The sequence below is a fragment of the Danio rerio genome, chromosome 20 (genome assembly GCF_049306965.1).
Source record: "Danio rerio strain Tuebingen ecotype United States chromosome 20, GRCz12tu, whole genome shotgun sequence".
NCBI classification, from domain to species: Eukaryota; Metazoa; Chordata; class Actinopteri; order Cypriniformes; family Danionidae; genus Danio; species Danio rerio.
The window spans coordinates 20,247,501-20,266,114 of NC_133195.1; the positions used below are offsets into that span (position 1 = coordinate 20,247,501).

The 18,614-nt window shown below is 36.1% G+C and overlaps 1 protein-coding gene and 1 long non-coding RNA gene across 2 annotated transcripts in view; both read left to right on the plus strand.

Moving 5' to 3' along the window:
* LOC141379548 (uncharacterized) overlaps nucleotides 1-1,717 on the plus strand; it is a 5,276-nt gene extending 3,559 nt beyond the window's left edge. The window contains exon 2 of the long non-coding RNA XR_012396386.1: nucleotides 1-1,717. This exon is cut by the window's left edge and continues 2,800 nt beyond it. This is a non-coding gene — a long non-coding RNA (uncharacterized lncRNA).
* The window catches only part of cdh2 (cadherin 2, type 1, N-cadherin (neuronal)), an 80,272-nt gene that overhangs the window by 40,195 nt on the left and 21,463 nt on the right, over nucleotides 1-18,614 (plus strand). The window contains 3 exon segments of the mRNA NM_131081.2: nucleotides 3,178-3,386; nucleotides 11,745-11,885; nucleotides 12,013-12,168. Of these exon segments, the coding sequence (NP_571156.2) occupies nucleotides 3,178-3,386; nucleotides 11,745-11,885; nucleotides 12,013-12,168 (506 nt within the window).

An 18,614-nucleotide genomic window follows, 5' to 3' on the forward strand; every position in this document is an offset into this window, starting at 1 on the left:
TGTAGGCTGTGTTTGCTGGTGTGTGTTTCTCTGTGAGAGAAAGGATGGGGATTTCCGTGGAGATGGAAAATTGGCTTTTGCACTATTTTCATTGACAGTGATGGCAGGGGAAGGACAGGAAATGTTCAGGAAGTGACATAAGCTGAACTTTTCCAGCATGAGAATCAGGGTTGTGAAATGATACATTAGGGCTGGTTCTCAATATGCGTTCTTCAGCATTCTGTGTCCTTCTGTTTTCGTGTAACGTCATCATTAACTGTCAAAGTTCAGTTCCAAAACTCAAGATCACAAGAACGGAGGATGTGTTATGAGCGCAAATCTTGCTCGAGAAGTCTTTGCGGCTGAATAAAGTATGTAGGAAGTGTAGCATTTTATACCTGTTTATTATTAAAGTTCAGGGATGTAACTTATTTGGCTCAGGGGTTTCCCTAAATGAGATGATTAAAGTAAACGTCACCATGAAAATCTTAATAAAGGCACAAACGCTTTAAGGGAGTTTATTTGCTGAAATTAGTTTTACTTATTTTGTGGAAAGTAAATTTGTAAGGTTTTTGTGCATGTTTTCTATATTGGAAGGGGGAAAACATTCAATCGTTGTATGAGTGCTGTAATGTTAAAATTATTTATGTTTAAAATTATGTCATGTGACCATCAAGAGGAACGCAGCATCTCAATTCTCAGAGGGCCCATTCTCTGTTCTCGTGGTCTCCCGAGTTAGATCTTCCGAGGTAACCTGGCAAGAACAGCCTTCACAAGAATGCAAGTTCGTTCTCTGCGTTCTTGGAATTGAGAAACAGTCTAGCATTGAATTAATAGTGCACTTTGTTTGATGCTGTGTACATGCCTCCAGCTTCTGCTTTCTATTCTTTTTTAGAATTAGGATTAGAATAGAATCTTTTTATCCGCACAGAGTTCCTGATTTGAATTGACTCAGGTTCAGAATGATTCTTTGGATCTGTTTTTTGGTCTATTTTGTGTATTCTGATGCCATGCTAGAAATTGCTTTCTCTAACTCTGCCAATGTTGCGAATTCTGTTTATATAATTTATGTTACTAACTGAGTGAATATGTATTTTGCCTTTTTGAAATTTGTTATTTGTGCTATTGGTTTATAGAAGTCAGTTGTTTGCTAAATTAAGGCTGATTTATACTTCTCCGTCAAGCCCACGTGTATGGACCGGTGCAGCCTTCGCACGGTCGCATAGCCCTTGCCATGGCTGATGTCGACACTGACATACACCTCTCAATAAATGAAACTACACGTCACAACAACGTGTAGCGCAAGCTCTGTGATTGGTCGGTTTGGTAGCTGTGACGAGTGTCGGTGGTGCTGAGAGCAGTGAGTTTAATAGAGCAAGTTTTTACAAGTGTCAAGTCCTGTGAAGGAGCTCCAGATGATTTGTGTTTAACTTATGATTAAAGTTGTTGCATGTCCGCTGGTTCCCGCCTCTGAATGAGCAAGTTTGAGCTACTCGTAGCGTTCAGAAAAAACAAAACTCCCATGAAGAAACATGAAACAGTGAAACATAAAGACCTATTGCCAGCTAGCATTTCGAAAGTGTTATTGCAGAGCAACACAAACAGCATGCAGAAGTATAAATGCACGGCTATGAAAGGCAAGTGCTGTGGGTCATGCCGATCACTCGACGCAGAATTATAAATCAGCCTTAAGACTACACTGGTGGACTGCAGCTGAAATTTTTAAAAAATAATAAAATAATTTGTGACTTTGGACCCAGCCTTAAATTGCACACATATATATTAGTAGGAAAAACTACCAATAAATTGTATTGAGTGAGTCAAAATGATTGATATTTCTTTTATTTACAGAAATAAAATGTAATAAATATTCCAATTGGTTACTGGAATACCCAGTAAATATCCAAGTTCTATGAAGACATTTTGTAAATTCTCTTCTGTACATAAATGTTTTGCTTATTAGTGGTTTGCATTGCTAATATCTTAATTTGGACAACATTAAAGGTGATTTTCGCAATGTTTATATTTAATATCTCAATATTTATATTCCAGATTTTCAAATCTCTGTTTAATTTTGTACTGTTCTTTTAGATGCCCTATCTTTTCAGGTGAACAAAAAGAACAAACTGATTTTGAGGAAGTATTAAATATGTTTAGAAATATTTAGAGAAATTAAACGGAAACTCTAATACAACAATTTGTGATGACCATTTGTTTACATATTTTACACACTATTAATATTAAGTTAACACTGAGAGTTGACTTGTGTCTGCTTATGACAGATTTTGTGTATATTTCAGTTACGTGTCTTGTAAACATTCTTTTTAATTTATATGCAAGTTACTCATGCATATTCAACAATCTATGCATGTCTACATTGAAGAGGGTGAATTCTTAGAACCATACCAACCTGTGCTTCCCTTTTTTTAATTGTTTTGTTCTTATTGGACAGATTTTTGGACCTAATTTTTGTCAGTACATCCACTGCAGCCATGTGCCATGTCACGTAAATTTTCGGCGGAAAAAATCACGTGTGCCGTCCACCTGGCCCAGATAATGAGAGCTGGCGTTCTGCTTGAAAGATGAAAAATGTCAGACAAATGAGCCCAGTCAATACGAAGCTCCTCGCAAACAAATGCGTCCTGATAGCGGAGCGTCCCGGCGTCTCACTCAGTGCTGGGCGTGTAATTGTCTGTCTGTGTTCTCTAATTGCGGCATAATAAATAAAGCACATTCATTTGTTTATGTCTGTACTTCTAATGCGATTCCCTCCAGTGCCGTGCCGCAGATACCTCTCAACTCGGCTTTTTCCTCAGTTTTCTCTCGTCTTTTTCCCTCCCCTCATCCCTCGCTCTCTTTGTCTCCTCGTCCTCCTGTTCCTCCGTTCCTCAGCACACCTGGGGGCCTGCAGGGGATGTCTCAGCATGAATAATGCAGAAGAGCTTCAGAAGTTGTACCTGCTCTCCTTTCCCTACCGTCACTCTTTCTCTCTCTCTCTCTCTCTCTACCTCTATGTCAGTGCACACTTTCCATCTCTCGCTCTCGTTGTCCTTACATTTCAAGTAAAACCATTATTCCCTTGTGGAGGAGTGGAATGTGATTTCCTGTGTGCTTGTTTTTTTTTTTTTTTTTAGATGTTTGTAGTTTAAAAACAAAAGCTGGCCTGCACTCAATCCACCATCTCTCTCTTTCTTGCAGTGGATTTTGTGGACTGTGGCAGAGGTTCCGGCCTGCGCTTTGAGAGTGGCGACCCTGCAGATTTCCGGATAGACGCCGATGGGACAGTTATGGCAGCACGGACACTTCAGCTCACCGACAGAAAGGGGCAGAGCTTGGAGATTAAAGCCAAGGATGAGAATTCTCAAGAGCAGTGGATGGTACACATCAACTTCACTCAACCCAAACAGGTAAGAAAGCATGTTGAAGTGAAGTGTTCATGTAAACACAACTGCTGTATCTTTTGGACTGAATATTTGGAATAGTGCATTTACTTCTATTCATTCAGCAGATGCTTTTATCCAAAGTGATCTACAAATGAGGACTTTGAGTTATTTTATTTTGCATAAAGAGGCGAATAATGAAAACAAGTGCTAGTACTACAATTTTTCTATCATTGTTTAGGAAAAGTAAAAGCAATAACAGGGAAGGATTAAGGAAAAGGAAAAGCACAAAGGATTGTTTTGCAATTTAAGCACTTATGGAACAGAGGAGTTCGCACTTTTTATTGTCAAAGTTGCCCAGCAAGCATATAGATCTCTAAACATAGATGGCTTGGCTAAAGAAAGGCTAAATTTGTCAGTGAAAATTTAATAGATGTCTAAGAATAGCCCAAAACTAGGCTAGTCATCAAATGCACTGGAAGGACTACACATCTGAAGTCAGTCAAATCTGTGTATTTGATGACTAGTCTAGTTTTGGGCTATTCTTAGATGTCTAATAGATTTTCACTGTCAGCCCAAATTTAGCCTTGTTTTAGCCAAACCATCTACGTTTTACAATAGTTAATTACTTACATTTATATATAGCACTTTTCTGAGCACTAAAAAGCTTTACAGATTGAAGGAGGTAGGGATGGGGGTTACAGCAACCATTCTGCATCAGACCACACACACACGCTGATCAGTGGAGAGGAGAAACAGTGATGATGCCAATTATGATATGGGGATGGTTAGGAGGGCATGATGGACAGAGGCCAGTAGGCAAGTTGACCAAGATGCCGGGGACACACCACTACTTTCTTCTAAGGACATCCTGGAATTTTAAATGACCTCAGATAGTTAGGATCATGATCTAACATCTCATTAAAGGATGGTTCTCAGTGACAGTCTGGGGCACTAAGATTCACACAGACCACAGGAAAGCACTCCCAGCTTACCTCACTAGTACCTCTTCCAGCAGCAACATGGCTTTCCCATGTGATCTCCCATCCAGGTACCGATCAGAGACAGCCCTGCTTAGCTTAAGTGAGTGACTACAGTAGTCAACATTTGAAGTGAATCATCGCCATTTCTCAAAGTTAACCTAAAACAATTGAACAACTGCAAAATAGACATAAAATATTTCCTTGAAGCGGAAAACATTGAAACAATGAAATGGCCAAAGCAGAGTCCTGATGTAAATATCCTTGGTGACAAAGTTATGGCTAAGAAACACTACAGTCGGTAATCTGTGAGAGATTGAAGAAGAGTGAGATATACAGTAGTCAGCATTTGAAGTGAATCATCGCCATTGATCAAAGTTTTCCTAAAACAATTAAACAACAGCCATTCTTGTCTTAGTACAGTTTTGAAAAACGATTGTGATCTACTTTGAATGTTGACTACTGTATAGACCATTATGTAAATGGATCACTTGCTTCGTTCGTCTAGTCAAAACCACTTGTAATTATTTTGTAATTAATAACATATTTTTTGTTTTATTTTTGAATTAACTAAATCTTTAAATTGAATATCTTTCATCATTCGCACATAAAATAGTTCCTTAAAGCGGAAAACAATGAAATAATGTGAAATAATGAAATGGCCAGACCAGAGTCATGTTGTAAACCTGATTAAAAATCTCTGGAATATCCTTGGTGACAAAGTTGTGGCTAAGGAACACTACAGTCTGTAATCTGTGAAAGGGATTGAAGAGGAGTGAGATATACATTAGTCAGCATTTGAAGTGAATCATTGCCATTTATCAAAGTTTTCCTAAAACAATTGAATAACAGCCATTCTTGTCTTGGGACAGTTTTGAAAAACTATTGTGATCCACTTCAAATGTTTACCACTGTATAGACCATTATGTAAATTGATCACTTGCTTAATATGTCTAGTAAAAACCTTTTGTAATTATTTTGTAATTTACTTTTTTTTCATAATTCGGACATAAAATAGTTCCTTTAAGCGGAAAACATTAAAATAATGTGAAATAATGAAATGGCCAGGCCAGAGTGCTGATGTAATTCTGATTAAAAATCTCTGGAAAATCCTTGGTGACAAAGTTGTGGCTAAGAAACTGTAATCTGTGAAAGAGATTGAAAAAGAGTGAGATGTACAGTAGTCAGCATTTAAAGTGAATCATTGCCATTTATCAAAGTTTTCCTAAAACAACTGAATAACAGCCATTCTTGTCTTAGGACAGTTTTGAAAAACGATTGTGATCCACTTCAAATGTTGACAACTGTATGTATGAGCTGCAGAGAGCTAGCTGTCTTTATTAGATGTCTATTAAGTACAAAATTGCTTGATGGATGGTGAGATTATTCTAACTGCTTATAACAGTAAATGAGAATCTTCTGGAAAGTGTGCATAAAGTGTGTTCCACAAGGTGATGCCCACTTACCAACCTTAGATATGCTGCTGTATTTATTATAGACTACTTATTTGGGTACATCGTTACTATTTTTTTTTATTATTATGACTTACAAAATAGTCAAAATAACTTTTTTTCTTTTTTTTTTAATTTAATCAAAATATTACTCACTCTTGCAATTCTCTTAAATGATAGCATAGGGCGGGGCAACCTGTCACTCACATGAGATTGACCAATAGCAAACCACATCAATCCAATAGTCCTATCAGTACCTGATTTTTTTTTTCTTGTTCGAGAATCTATTTTCACTCACATACATCACAAACCATCGCAATGTCTGCTTCATACCGATTTTAGCAGGGAACGGCGGCTGCGTGACTGCAAAAATCACACTAATTATAACCGTGTCAGATCGCTAACAGCGCATGGCGTTTCTAAACTAGCCTCATGCTGCAATTACACCATCAAACAGCCATTGTGCGAATGTGAGCTCACAAAAAAATGTCTCTCTTCATCCGAGGGCCCTCTGTGACAAAGCCAAAGCACTAATAAAACTATATTAGAAAATTAGCAGAGCACTAACACGTTGATAGTAGGGCTGTAATTAATGTTTAACGATGCTAAAGAGACATTAAGGCAGGAGGATACATTAGACAGCGGAGATCTGGACCCTTAGCTTGGGAACACTAACCATATGTCTCATAGCCCTGCCTTCTGCTTGGAGACAAGGAGAATTTACTCTTTATTACTCACACACACACTCATGTCCACACACTGCCGCCAAGGGGAAGGAGGACGAGGGGAGCCAGCGGGGGAGAGAGCGGATAAGAGCCAGAGATAAAGGCCGAAATGGTTGAGGAGGCAAAGGAGGAGAGGGTGAAGGGTGGGCAGTGCAGATATATTGCAGATGAGTTTGCAGGGGATGTGAAACCAAGCAGCGCTGGGAATATCATGCTGTTTTAATGAGGTTTTAATTTGGCCATTACGTTAAAATGTGTCATTTGAGTAGTTTTGTGACTAGTCTCCTTCTCTGTGTTGTGAGATGTTTTAATTGTCTCTAGCAAAAAAGAAAGAAGTAGTTAAAATGTGTTTGCATGGGCTTTAAAGATTTAAAAGTCAATGGCTTGTTATTACTCAAAATGCTGGCACAGTGTCTGCAAACAGTCATGGGCCAGGATAGGTTTCTAACGGTATGATAACCTTGAATAAAAATGTCACGGTTTCACAGTTTTAAGGTATTGTGTTTACTGCTCTAAAATCTATGCTTTTTAAACGTCTGGGTAAAAAACAAAAACGTTTTCCCCTTTTGAACACAATATATTTTATTTTGAGAAACATTTATAATATTTGAAATAGTAAACATGGCAAGCTAAATAATTCAAATGAGTTACGTCTTTTTGTATGCAAAAACCCGAAAGCGAGTTAGCATTTTAGCAGTTCTGGTTCCCTTGTCCCAAAGTCAATGGGTTTTTTGACTGGGATTTTGGTTAAATCACTTGAATAAGGTTCGTGGCTAACACAAACTCAAGATACTTTTTTGTTCATTAATAGTATTTTATAGTTTGTTGTATTTTTCTAATTGAGAATTCATATTGTGTGCTGATAATTCCTTCACTTCCTTCACAATTGATTTTTCGTCATCTTTTTCTTCATCTGATACCATTTACTCTAATGTCATACCTGCAATATTTACACTCCTTAAGATTTATAGCATGTGTGACTGTATGGGCTGCTTTTCGCTGTACTTTGTGACAAAAAAAGTCCAAAAAACTAAAAACAAAACACAAAAAAACGTATAAATACCATGTATACCATTATACCATGTACATTATACCAGGGTATTAAACCTAGTATGTTTTAAACCTTGACTTTTCTAAACCGCGGTATATTTTGAAAATGTCGCAAGCCTATATCTGCATGTATCTGATGGTGAGATTATTCTAACTGCTAACAGTGAAAGAGAATCTTCTGGAATGTGTGCATAAACTTTGTTCCACAAGGCGATGCCCACTTACCAACCTCAGATATGCTGCTGTACTTATTATAAATTACTTATTTGGGTACATTGTAATAACTTTTTATTATTATGACTTATAAAATAGTCAGAATTTTCCAAACCGCGGTATATTTTGAAAATGTCGCATGCCTATATCTGCAAAACATATTTCACGGTTAAGGAAGATACGTGTTAGGGTTAAATGATACTGGGAACATGTGCAATATTGTTGTTGAGTGTTGCGATAGCAAAATTTCTTATGATAGATCCATCTTGCACAATGCTATTTTATCAGCATTTTTTAAAATGTATCTTATGATCATACCAAAATAAACAGGCAATACATATTTTTCTGATCTAATGTAATTAAATTAACGATGTCATGGTGCAAACATTTAAGAATCAAGAACATTTGATTGTTATTGGCTGTTTTGATTTTCCTCTCTTGTCATACAGCATTATTATTTTTAGCTCTAGGTTAACCTAACAGCAACTACTGGAGAGATGTTGATGATGATATTAAAGGCCCCACCTGATTGGTCAGATTTGGATAAACAACCTATTCATGTAGAACACAAATGCACATACACTACAATTAATTAAATGTATTTCAGTTCTCTGCAATATGGCTACTGCATATACTATTATAACAATAATGATAATGTTTCTATATAATAGGCAGTCCTAATACACTTGTGGTTTTATCTCATTAACAGGGCTCGAAATTGTGAACATTTTGGTCGCATATGCGCCCGAAAATTAATCTATGCAACCTCATAATATATCAGGGAGCATTAGTGCGACTGCAAATAATTGTTGTAGTGCGACCTGATTTTTTCTAAAAACGGACTGAATCGCACTTCACTGGTGCTATATTGGTTTATATTAGCTGTCAATCACTCAAGGTATTCCGCTGTCAGATGACAGGGAAGGAGCTTTTATGACTACGGGAAATGCAAACGGCTGAAGAGTGAAAACTTAAAGCACACAGGTTTGCAAACCCCACCCGAAGTTGAGGCGCAGATGAGAGCGATCATGACATGTGGTGAATATTGATCCGCCAGCTGAGATCAATCGAGTACGTGCTTTTTGGAGAAGGCGCCCGAATCTCGATGCGTTGCATTCACTGAGTGTTCATCGCAAATGTCCGCAAAAAGTCAAATCTAATACTGTACATATCATCGCCAGAGAAGCTCGCCTCTACTAAGTTCACACTGAAACTGCAGCTCATAACAAACAGCGGTATTGCGCCAGTGGTCATCGCAAGAATCCTGCTTAACCTGCTCATAAATTGGGTCGGCTGACTCGCCTGCTTTTCCACTAACACAGAAAAATAAAAATCAGCTCAGACTGAACATTGAAATTGACACAAACTGAAACCAAAATGTTTAAAGAATGATAGAAGTGAGACTTTACTTCCTTTCTTTTGTCTATTCTTTCTTGAAGTGTATATTATTTTTTTTTATTTAGTTACTGAGCTGTTTTGCAGCTTTCAGCCTTGAATTTAATTATTTATTATAATCTTTTGTTTGTTTTGTAGAAGAAATATTATTTATTAAACTGACATGCATATATAAACAGCAGTACAAAATAAATATTTATTACTGCAATGCTTCATTTTTGTTTGATGCAAACCATACATTTTTTTCATAAAGTAAAAGACTTTTTATTGCAGATAACTTTCATTCAAGCACATTCAAGACAGCATGATGATGAGAAATGTAATTCATTGTTACTATTATTGTCATTTTCATCGTCATTAATGTTTTATTAATTATTCGACATTCATTTTGGAATTAATTCACACAAATATCAATGTCATCTCAGCATTAGTTAGATAGTTCTTTCTGGCTTTTGTTAGTCCTAATTGATGTTGTTTTAAAATACAATAAATCCCTTAAAATATAATTTGCAGCGGTGCTCATTCATTCCGGTGCTACCAAGTAAAAAAGTTAATTTCGAGCCCTGATTAATGTTTGGTAAATATCTTTGAAAGTCTATTATGCTTACACGACTACATTTATGTGATAAAAAGTACTGTACACCAGTGAAATTGTATAATATCATTTGATTAGCTCAATGAATGTATTAATTTCTTTAAAAAAAATGACCTCAAACCTTTGATCAGTAATGTACATAAACAATATTTATTAAACTGTTTATTACTATATATGGATGTACTGGTGCATGTAAGTGAAAATTCATATTTGCAGAAATTTCATTAATCCTGACAAAAATCCTTTTGTTCAAGGCTGAAAAATTCCTGGAAATGTATAAAAGCATATTAATAAAGTTTAAAAGCACAAAAGTTATAGTCGACTATTTCTTCAGCTACAGATGACTTATAAAATATCATTGACCATAAAATTAATAGGAATGATTTTGGTTTTCATTTTATAATAATAATAATATTAATAATAAAAATACTGACAAAAACTATATTATAATTATATTATCTAAATAAGTATTATATTAATTATATTATCTAAAACTGTAAGTGTATTATCTAAAGTGTTACTAGAAACCTTACGAAATCTTTCATAAACCTTTGCTAATTAAATTAAATAGTCCTTTATTTAGTATATTATATATACAGTTAAAGTCAGAATTATTAGCCCTCTGAATTGTTACCCCCCCATGTTTCTCTAATTTCTGTTCAGCAAAGAGAAGATATTTTCAACCCATTTCTAAACATAATAGTTTTAATAACTCATTTCTAATAACTGATTTATTTTATCTTTGCCATGATGACAGTAAATAATATTTGACAAAATAATTTAAGACACTTCTATACAGCCTAAAGTGACATTTAAAGGCTTAACTAGGTTAATTAGGTTAACTAGGCAGGATAGGTTAGGCAAGTTATTGTATAACGATGGTTTGTTCTGTAGATTATAAAAAAATATTTATAGCTTAAAGGGGCTAATAATATTGACTGCGTTTTTTATGTTGAAATGTTTTTTTTAAAAAATGTAAAACTTTTTTCCAGCCTGAAATAAAATAAATAAGACTTTATCCAGAAGAAAAAAACATTATCAGACATACTGTGAAAAATTCCCTGCTCTCTTAAACATCATTTGGGAAATATTTAAAAAAGAATAAAAAAAAAAAATCAAAGGGGGGGCTAATAATTCTGACTTCAACTATATATATATATAGAGAGAGAGAGCCAGAAAATGCTGAATGAGACAAAATGGCATATGTGAAAATACACAAGAACAAACTGAGAAAAAGGGTCTGTTTTTCTTCCCGTTCAGTGGATGCTTCTGTTGTCAGTGCATTCGGGTCGGAGAGGTCCTCTGACTCTAAGTAGACACAAGGGTAATGAGTTCGCTCATCATCACCTGAGTCATAGCAGAGAGAAATGAGAGAGTCTGCCTCCCTCCATCAACACGGAACTGCCGCCCACCCGTACCTTGCGCTGTCATTACCGGCAATATTTCACCAGCGACAGGCAAAGAGAGAAGCTGGGTCAAGAGAAAAGGAGGCTTCGTTGATATCAACCGAGAGGAAACATTGAGTCGCTTTATAAGCAAACACACTCACTTGCATAATGAATTCAGCCGTCGGTCGCTGGAAATGAACTCTTAACCGAACACTCAGAAGGGTTTTTGTTCTGTATAACACTAAGAACAGGGCAAATGTCTGGTCAAGCACATCTCTGACTGCCTTCGGCTCTGAATAACAGGGTTTAGGGAGAAGGGAAATGGAACAATACTGCAAACTCAACACACAGACTCGCATTTACTATGTGGGTGTTGCTGCTGTGGGATTTAACGATGGAGCGGCAGCGGAATTTATGACCCCATTACAGAGGGTAAAATTAATTCTGTAATTATTTGAGGCCAGGGCAGATGTGTTGCTGCAGTGTGTGTGTATGCGTATCACATATTGTATATTGAGTGTGTGGGTGTTTGTGAATGTAACTTGTTCTTTTTCTCATATTTTTTATTTATTTTTTTCTCTTTGCTAGGTGCCAGTGATACTGTTTCCTCGGCACAGTGTGCTTGTCAAGGGCGACGACAGTGTGAATCGCGTGAAAAGAGACTGGGTCATTCCTCCTGTCAACGTGCTGGAGAACTCCAGAAAACAATTCCCCGAAGAGCTTGTGAAAGTGAGTGTATACACACAGTAAAACAACATTGCTTCATCATGTGAAGTGCAGTCAGAAATGTGTGGTAAAATATCATTGGGGAGTTATTCGCATATAATTTTTATTTATGTGTGTGTGTGTGTTTCAGATCCAGTCTGATAAGGACAAGAGCAACACGCTGCGCTACAGTGTGACCGGACCAGGAGCAGACCAAAACCCTACTGGCCTGTTTATCATCGACCCCATTTCAGGACTTCTCTCTGTCACCAAACCGCTGGACAGAGAACACATCCCCAACTTTCATGTAAGTGTTTATGACTCCATGTGTTCTATCAATCTATTGTGTTTTCAAACCAAAGATATGCTGATGCATAATTTGTGAATAGCTGCACAAGTTTGCCTTAAAGGGATAGTTCACCCAGAAATGAAAGTGTGCCCTTTTTACCATGATTAACTAAGACTTGCATGGTTTCCGCTACAATCATTCTTCCATGGTGGGGCGCCACACCAAAATGCATTCCCATCATGGCTTCTTATTTAAAACCTTTAGTTGTTGCTGCTTTTTTTTTTTTTTTAGCCGGTTATAATAGCACCAAACTGTATTAAGATGTAAGTGAATTATTAGTGCTGTTTGTTAATGTTTAACCCTTGAAGCCCAGCAGGCACACAACATCATAAGATATTAATATTTGATTAGATTTAAGTCATTACATCAGATGACCAAGATTCAATGTCTAGTCAGCGTCTAAGGACAACTTTATTTTGATGTCCAATAGCAGTCAAAATACGTTGATATTTTGTTAATTTTAGGTTGTGTTGGAAAGTGAAAGTTTAATAGATGCCATAGTTGTAAAGTCCACACACCGTCAAGGTGTAACATGAATAAACGTTGGTATTTGGTTGATTTTCAGTTGGACGTTGGAAATTGACGTCGACCTGACATTGGGTTTTGTTTCCAAACAAAACCCAAGATCCCCATAATGTTAGTGTACAACATCAGTATGACTTTATTTGACGTTCTGTGGCTGCATGGAGGTTACATGCTAACTGACTGACAGGGCTGCGAGACGCATTATGCAAGCAATATACCATAATTATACTTTATTTATAGATAAAGGTCTATGGTTCTGCAAACAATAACTTTATCTTGCTTGAGTCTTGTGGCCGTTCCACTTTACGTCAGGAAGCATAAATGCTGTTCAGTAGGTCCATTGGAGACATTCATAAATATTCCTTGCAAATCTAATAAATGTTGGAGACATGCTTCTTACATAAACGCACTAAATTGCACTTCAGCAGGGTTATTGAGAGCGCACAAGACAATCTGCACTTGAGCATTGTATATTTCAGAGCGTGCAAGAAGTTTTGTGCACGAACAGATCAAATCGGCACGCAAGCAAAGAGATTTGCATCCTCATGTTCTATTAATGCGATTTCGACTCGTCATACTGTGCTCACAACATTTGTCATTCAAATAACACCATAGGTTGTTAAAAAATCTGTGTAAAAGCTGGAAAAATCCTTGAGGAAACACTGACTTGACTTATAAAATATTATATTATAAGTAAAGTTCAGAATAAGTGTGCTCTTTTTAAATAAATTTTAAATAAAATTTTATACAACAGTTCTGTCCGGTTCTCAAATCTGATTGGCTGATAGCCGTGCGATATTCTGCAATATCGGAACTCCTACAGCCTCTTTACCCTTTGTGTATTACTTCGCCCTCATACAGCCAGCAAAAAGCAGACACTAAAGATCTAAAGTTTAAAAGATGCTTGCTCAACTGTTTAACTGTCAGCTCATGATTTGAATCCGGAAGAAAGTAGTTCCTCATACAAAAGGGTTTTTGACACTCTCCATGTTTGATTTTGATTTTATATACACAATTATGCCGTCAAACTGTTGTATAAACGCAATATCACACTTGTAGCAGTGCGATATGGCTGTATAATCATATATATATATATATATATATATATATATATATATATATATATATATATATATATATATATATATGTATCTGCTGAATAATGATGGATTTCCATACATATTGTGGATTTTTATTTGAACAAAACCCTTTGAGGGGCAAAAACTTTTCATCTTTAAGGTAGATTTTGATTCTGTAATGAAATGTAAAAATAAAAATACATGTCCTAATGTAATCTTGGACACCAGTGATATAGAAGGTAAATGTACGTGTAAAACCATCAGTAGTCTTCAGGAAAATGTGAAAATGCACCTTTTCTTCTCCTCTTAGTAAGAATTGTTTGTAAAGGAGTTCCCTGAGCTTAGATGAGATGACAGAGGTGACATTTGGATGACATTCATTTTTATGTAAACACGATGGGCTATTTGTTTTGCATCACCAAAAATGATTGAGGTCATGTCCGTGTATTACACGATAAGTTATTGATTATTGTGACAGACCTATTTATTACAAGATTTAACTTTTAGAACATTGAAAAATATAAATAATGTTTAATTTGTTATATAGCCGCTTGCTGACGATGAACATATAAGACTAGTGCTTTTTATTATGAATGTGGTTAAGTGCTTAACTTCGTTATTTGGCCACTGAAGTTGCCAAATTGACAGTAAAACTGTAAAATTGACAGTAAAATCATTAAATATCATTTGTATGTTTGCTTTTATTTTATTCTCTTTAAAGCATCATGATATATTACTAGTGAAGTGATGATTTGAACAGAGGATTCGTAGCATGTATCAAAAAATGATGCATCTCGCAGTGAAGCAGTATACCGGAGCTTGATTCATTTTGCCACAATCATGTGATTAGTGATGTCCAAAGCTTCATTTTCGCTTATACTCACGTGACTGCATTAATTTTTGATTCAAAGGTTTAAACACACTCGTGGGTTAGTAAAGTGTATAGCGAGAGATTAGGCGTCGATTACATACATTTCTACCTTTCAAAGCACTGCACCGGTCCCATGTACCAGTAATTCAACTGAAATACAATAGTATTTTATTGTAAAAAGCTTTATTAAACTTTATTAACATAATATTTGCAACTATTTTCAAAGAAGGCCGCTGTCTATTGTAGTATAGTGTGTAACGGAGTTCAGCTGGTGAGTGCAGTGCAAAAACCCACACTCCCATAGCCTCCCATGCAGGAATCCCAGGTTCGATCCCCGCTCGGAAACGAGGGGGTCGGTATAGGACCGTTGGAATATGATAAATGTAAATACTTTTAAATACCTTGGATTTTTTCTGTAGTCATTGGTGCTGTAATGTAACATGTAATTGAGTAATTTGTTTAAATTACTATTACTATTACTATTACTATTACAGTGTTTTCCCATAATTTAACCAGTAGAGGTTCTCATCGAGCTCTGCTTGGGAAAGCTTCGCATAACAAACCTTTTTTTCAATACAATTATGTCGGACGGTTCACTCGTTCAGAAAGCTTAATTTGAGCATCACTGTATATTACCGTAAAGCCCATATTTAGCTTGTTATATTCAGTTCTCATTTTAATTCATTCATTCACTTTCCTTCGGCTTAGTCCCTTTATTCATTAGGGTCGCCACAGCGGAATGAACCGCCAACTTACTCAGCATATGTTTTACACAGTGGATGCCCTTCCAGCTGCAACCCAGTATTAAAAATTGACATTTTAATATATATAAAAAAAGTTACTTTGTAACTTGTTCATGAGTTTGATTTGTGCGTTTAACATTTTAGCCAATGTAGTTATTCAAATGAGTTATTGCATTTTTGCACTTTTGTGTGCTTTCAATAGCATATTCACTTAAATGTCTGCTTTGTGCATCCACAATGTTTATAAATCAGACCTATGCTCTTTAGCTCCATGCATTGCATCCAGGACAAAAAGAAACCCTCTAAAACTCCCAATAAATTACGTGTGTCAGTGTTACCATGGTAGCCAGTCTGAGAATGTGACCTTTGACATCCCTCTAATCCACTGTACCATGAAGAGGAGAGCAGGCAAAATTAAACTCGGAGGAGCTTAGCCTGACTCACACACACACGCATGCACACACTCATTGTTCTCGCTGGGGGACATTCCCCAAATCTGGCTTTTCGTAAGTAAAACAATCCTCAATCTCTACTGGAAGAAGTTGCAAACTTTTCCTGCCTGGTTTCAATACCCTTTCACTTCACCAGTGGACCCGAGAGGCTGTTAACCTCCCTCAGCGTCCACCTAATCCACATTCAATTATGCAGAGATTTCATGAATATGGGATGGTTTGCTTCCTAATGGTGCCAAAGGTGGAGCATCAGCCTTCCTTCGGTTCGCTCATGCATATATGCAGCAGACCTAAGACCACGCAAAACTGCAAACAAGTCAGCTGTAGCAGTAGCATAACCAAATAACCCCTATAATAGAGCACAGTGGTTAATAACCTCGCTGCCACCGCCTTTTCCCTTTCGCTCATTTGGATGTGGAAAATGTGTGAATGGATTACTGTGAATTTTAGTAGAAGTGACCTCAGAATATTGCATCAGATATTGCTTGGATGTTGACAGTTAATGTGAGCGTCAAGTTTTGCAAAACTCATGAAGTCCAGAGTATATTTCCCTTTTTAATGCCTTCATGTTGTCAGTTGCTGCATTTGTTAACATTTGACAATACACTAGAAAAATTTGCCTTGCTCCATTTTCTTTTTAAAGTTATGAGTGACAAATATGTCCTGTTTTATAAGACATATTTAAACGTTCTTTTAATCCACAAATGCAAGTGTAATTAACATGAGTGTCTGCTTTTATATGCTTTTTATCCTGATATGCTATGTGTTTTTCATATTCGTTTTTATTAAACTTGTTACCATTGCCTTCATTATTTAATGTTTACATACTTAAAGCAAAAAACAGTCATCATAGAGCTGGCTGATTTGGCCTAAAATCAAATCTCGATTAGTTGGACATTTTAACTTGATTACAATTAATGAACATTTATTTATTTATTTAATTTTTTGCCCTCATAGTTCACAGACAAGTTTTGTATAGTAAATCACATCTCACGAGTGAGAGATACTTAAATGAAGGGTGCATTACTTAATTTTAAAATAATTGAAGGAAACACAGTATCTACTATCTATGATTATTTATTAAACATCATTTACCAAACTGAATTTAAACCACACATTGCCCAAATCCAAAAGTCACTTTTTTCTTATAAAAAAGGAAAATAAATTACGCACTTTTAGAAACAAAATTAATTATTTTCAATGTTTTTCATATTAAAAGTATAAAATAAGCTGTATTTAAACAGTGCATTTCTTGTATCTTCTGTAAACAAATATTATTTTAATGTAAATTAATATTTTAATATAAAAGTTTCAATCTGGAGCTCGTCTACGGTACTCCACACTTGTAAACACTTGCTCCAAAAGGATTGCAGCCCTCCTGTGGCTCTCAGCACCTCCCACGCTCTTCAACACTACGCGTCATCGCGATGTGTAGTTACATTTGTTGGTAGCCACGTCGAGTGGTATGGAGCAACACTAAGGTTGCACTGGACCAAACCTAAGTGACCTCGATACCAAAGTGACTCGATGAAGAAGTATAAACAGAGCAGGGTCATGTGACTCCACAAGTAATTGAAAAAATTGACCTGGAAAAATTAGATTGATTATAGGTTCTGAAAGTTGATTTCGATTACTTTTCGATTAATCTCCCAGCCCTAAGTCATCGTTTAAATGGTTATATTTTAACATCAAATTGCAGTATATTTTATATCACTATTAACTTCTGATATAAAACCGCTATGTGTGATTTATATGATTGTTAAAAATAAGGTAATTTAAGTACTATATTTATGTTAGTGAAAGTGCCTGCTTACTTTCGACAAGGCCTGTCCAAAAATATATTTCTGCTATGCCACTTATACAGATACACTATTAACGTTGCATTATCGTTGTTTGTTTTTCTGTTATGTGCAGAGATTCGAAAGATTTTTTTTTTTCCCTCCAATCATTTTCAATCATCATGTTACAATTTGGTAATTTTCCTTCCAAATAAAATGTGCTCAGAGCTGCGCAAAATATGACCTGTAAATGAATATGGGTACTGTGACTTCTATTGTATATTTATGTTAGGACCCATATACGAGAGAGTGGCATAACAGTGTTTAGTCACACTGTTGTTTTCGCTTTTACAGGTGAACATGAAAAAATAGTTTTGGCTTTTTAATTTTAATTTAAATGAAGAAAGGTAGCCGTTTACATTGCATTACGTGTAATGTTCTACAGAGCTCTGTTGCAGCACCACAGTGAAAAAGGAAACCACATTCATGCTGCCTGGCCCAGTTTGGCACTAAATGGAATGCTTCAACAAAAGAACGGTTCAGCACGATAGTGGAAAAGAGCTTTTAGGTGTCAAACTAAGTGCATAAAATATTAAAACCGCACATGCAAACTGACCATACATTGTACAGATGGTAATGTTCCAATGACAACATTTTAAATGCATTTAATGGATGTCTAATAAACATCTAAACAAAGACAGCTAGGCTAAAACCAGGCAAACTTTGGGCTGTCAGTGAAAATCTAATTAAATATGCAGGAATGATTGACCACACTTGTGGTCTAATATATGTATATTTGATGACCAGTCTATATCCGGGCTATTTTTAGATGTCTATTAGATTTTCACTGACAGACTCAAATTTATCCTTGTTTAAGCCAAGCAGTCTATACTGTACATGTCTGTTAAACACCAAATTGCTTTGTCTGTTGTGTCATATGCACAATGTACGCAGAG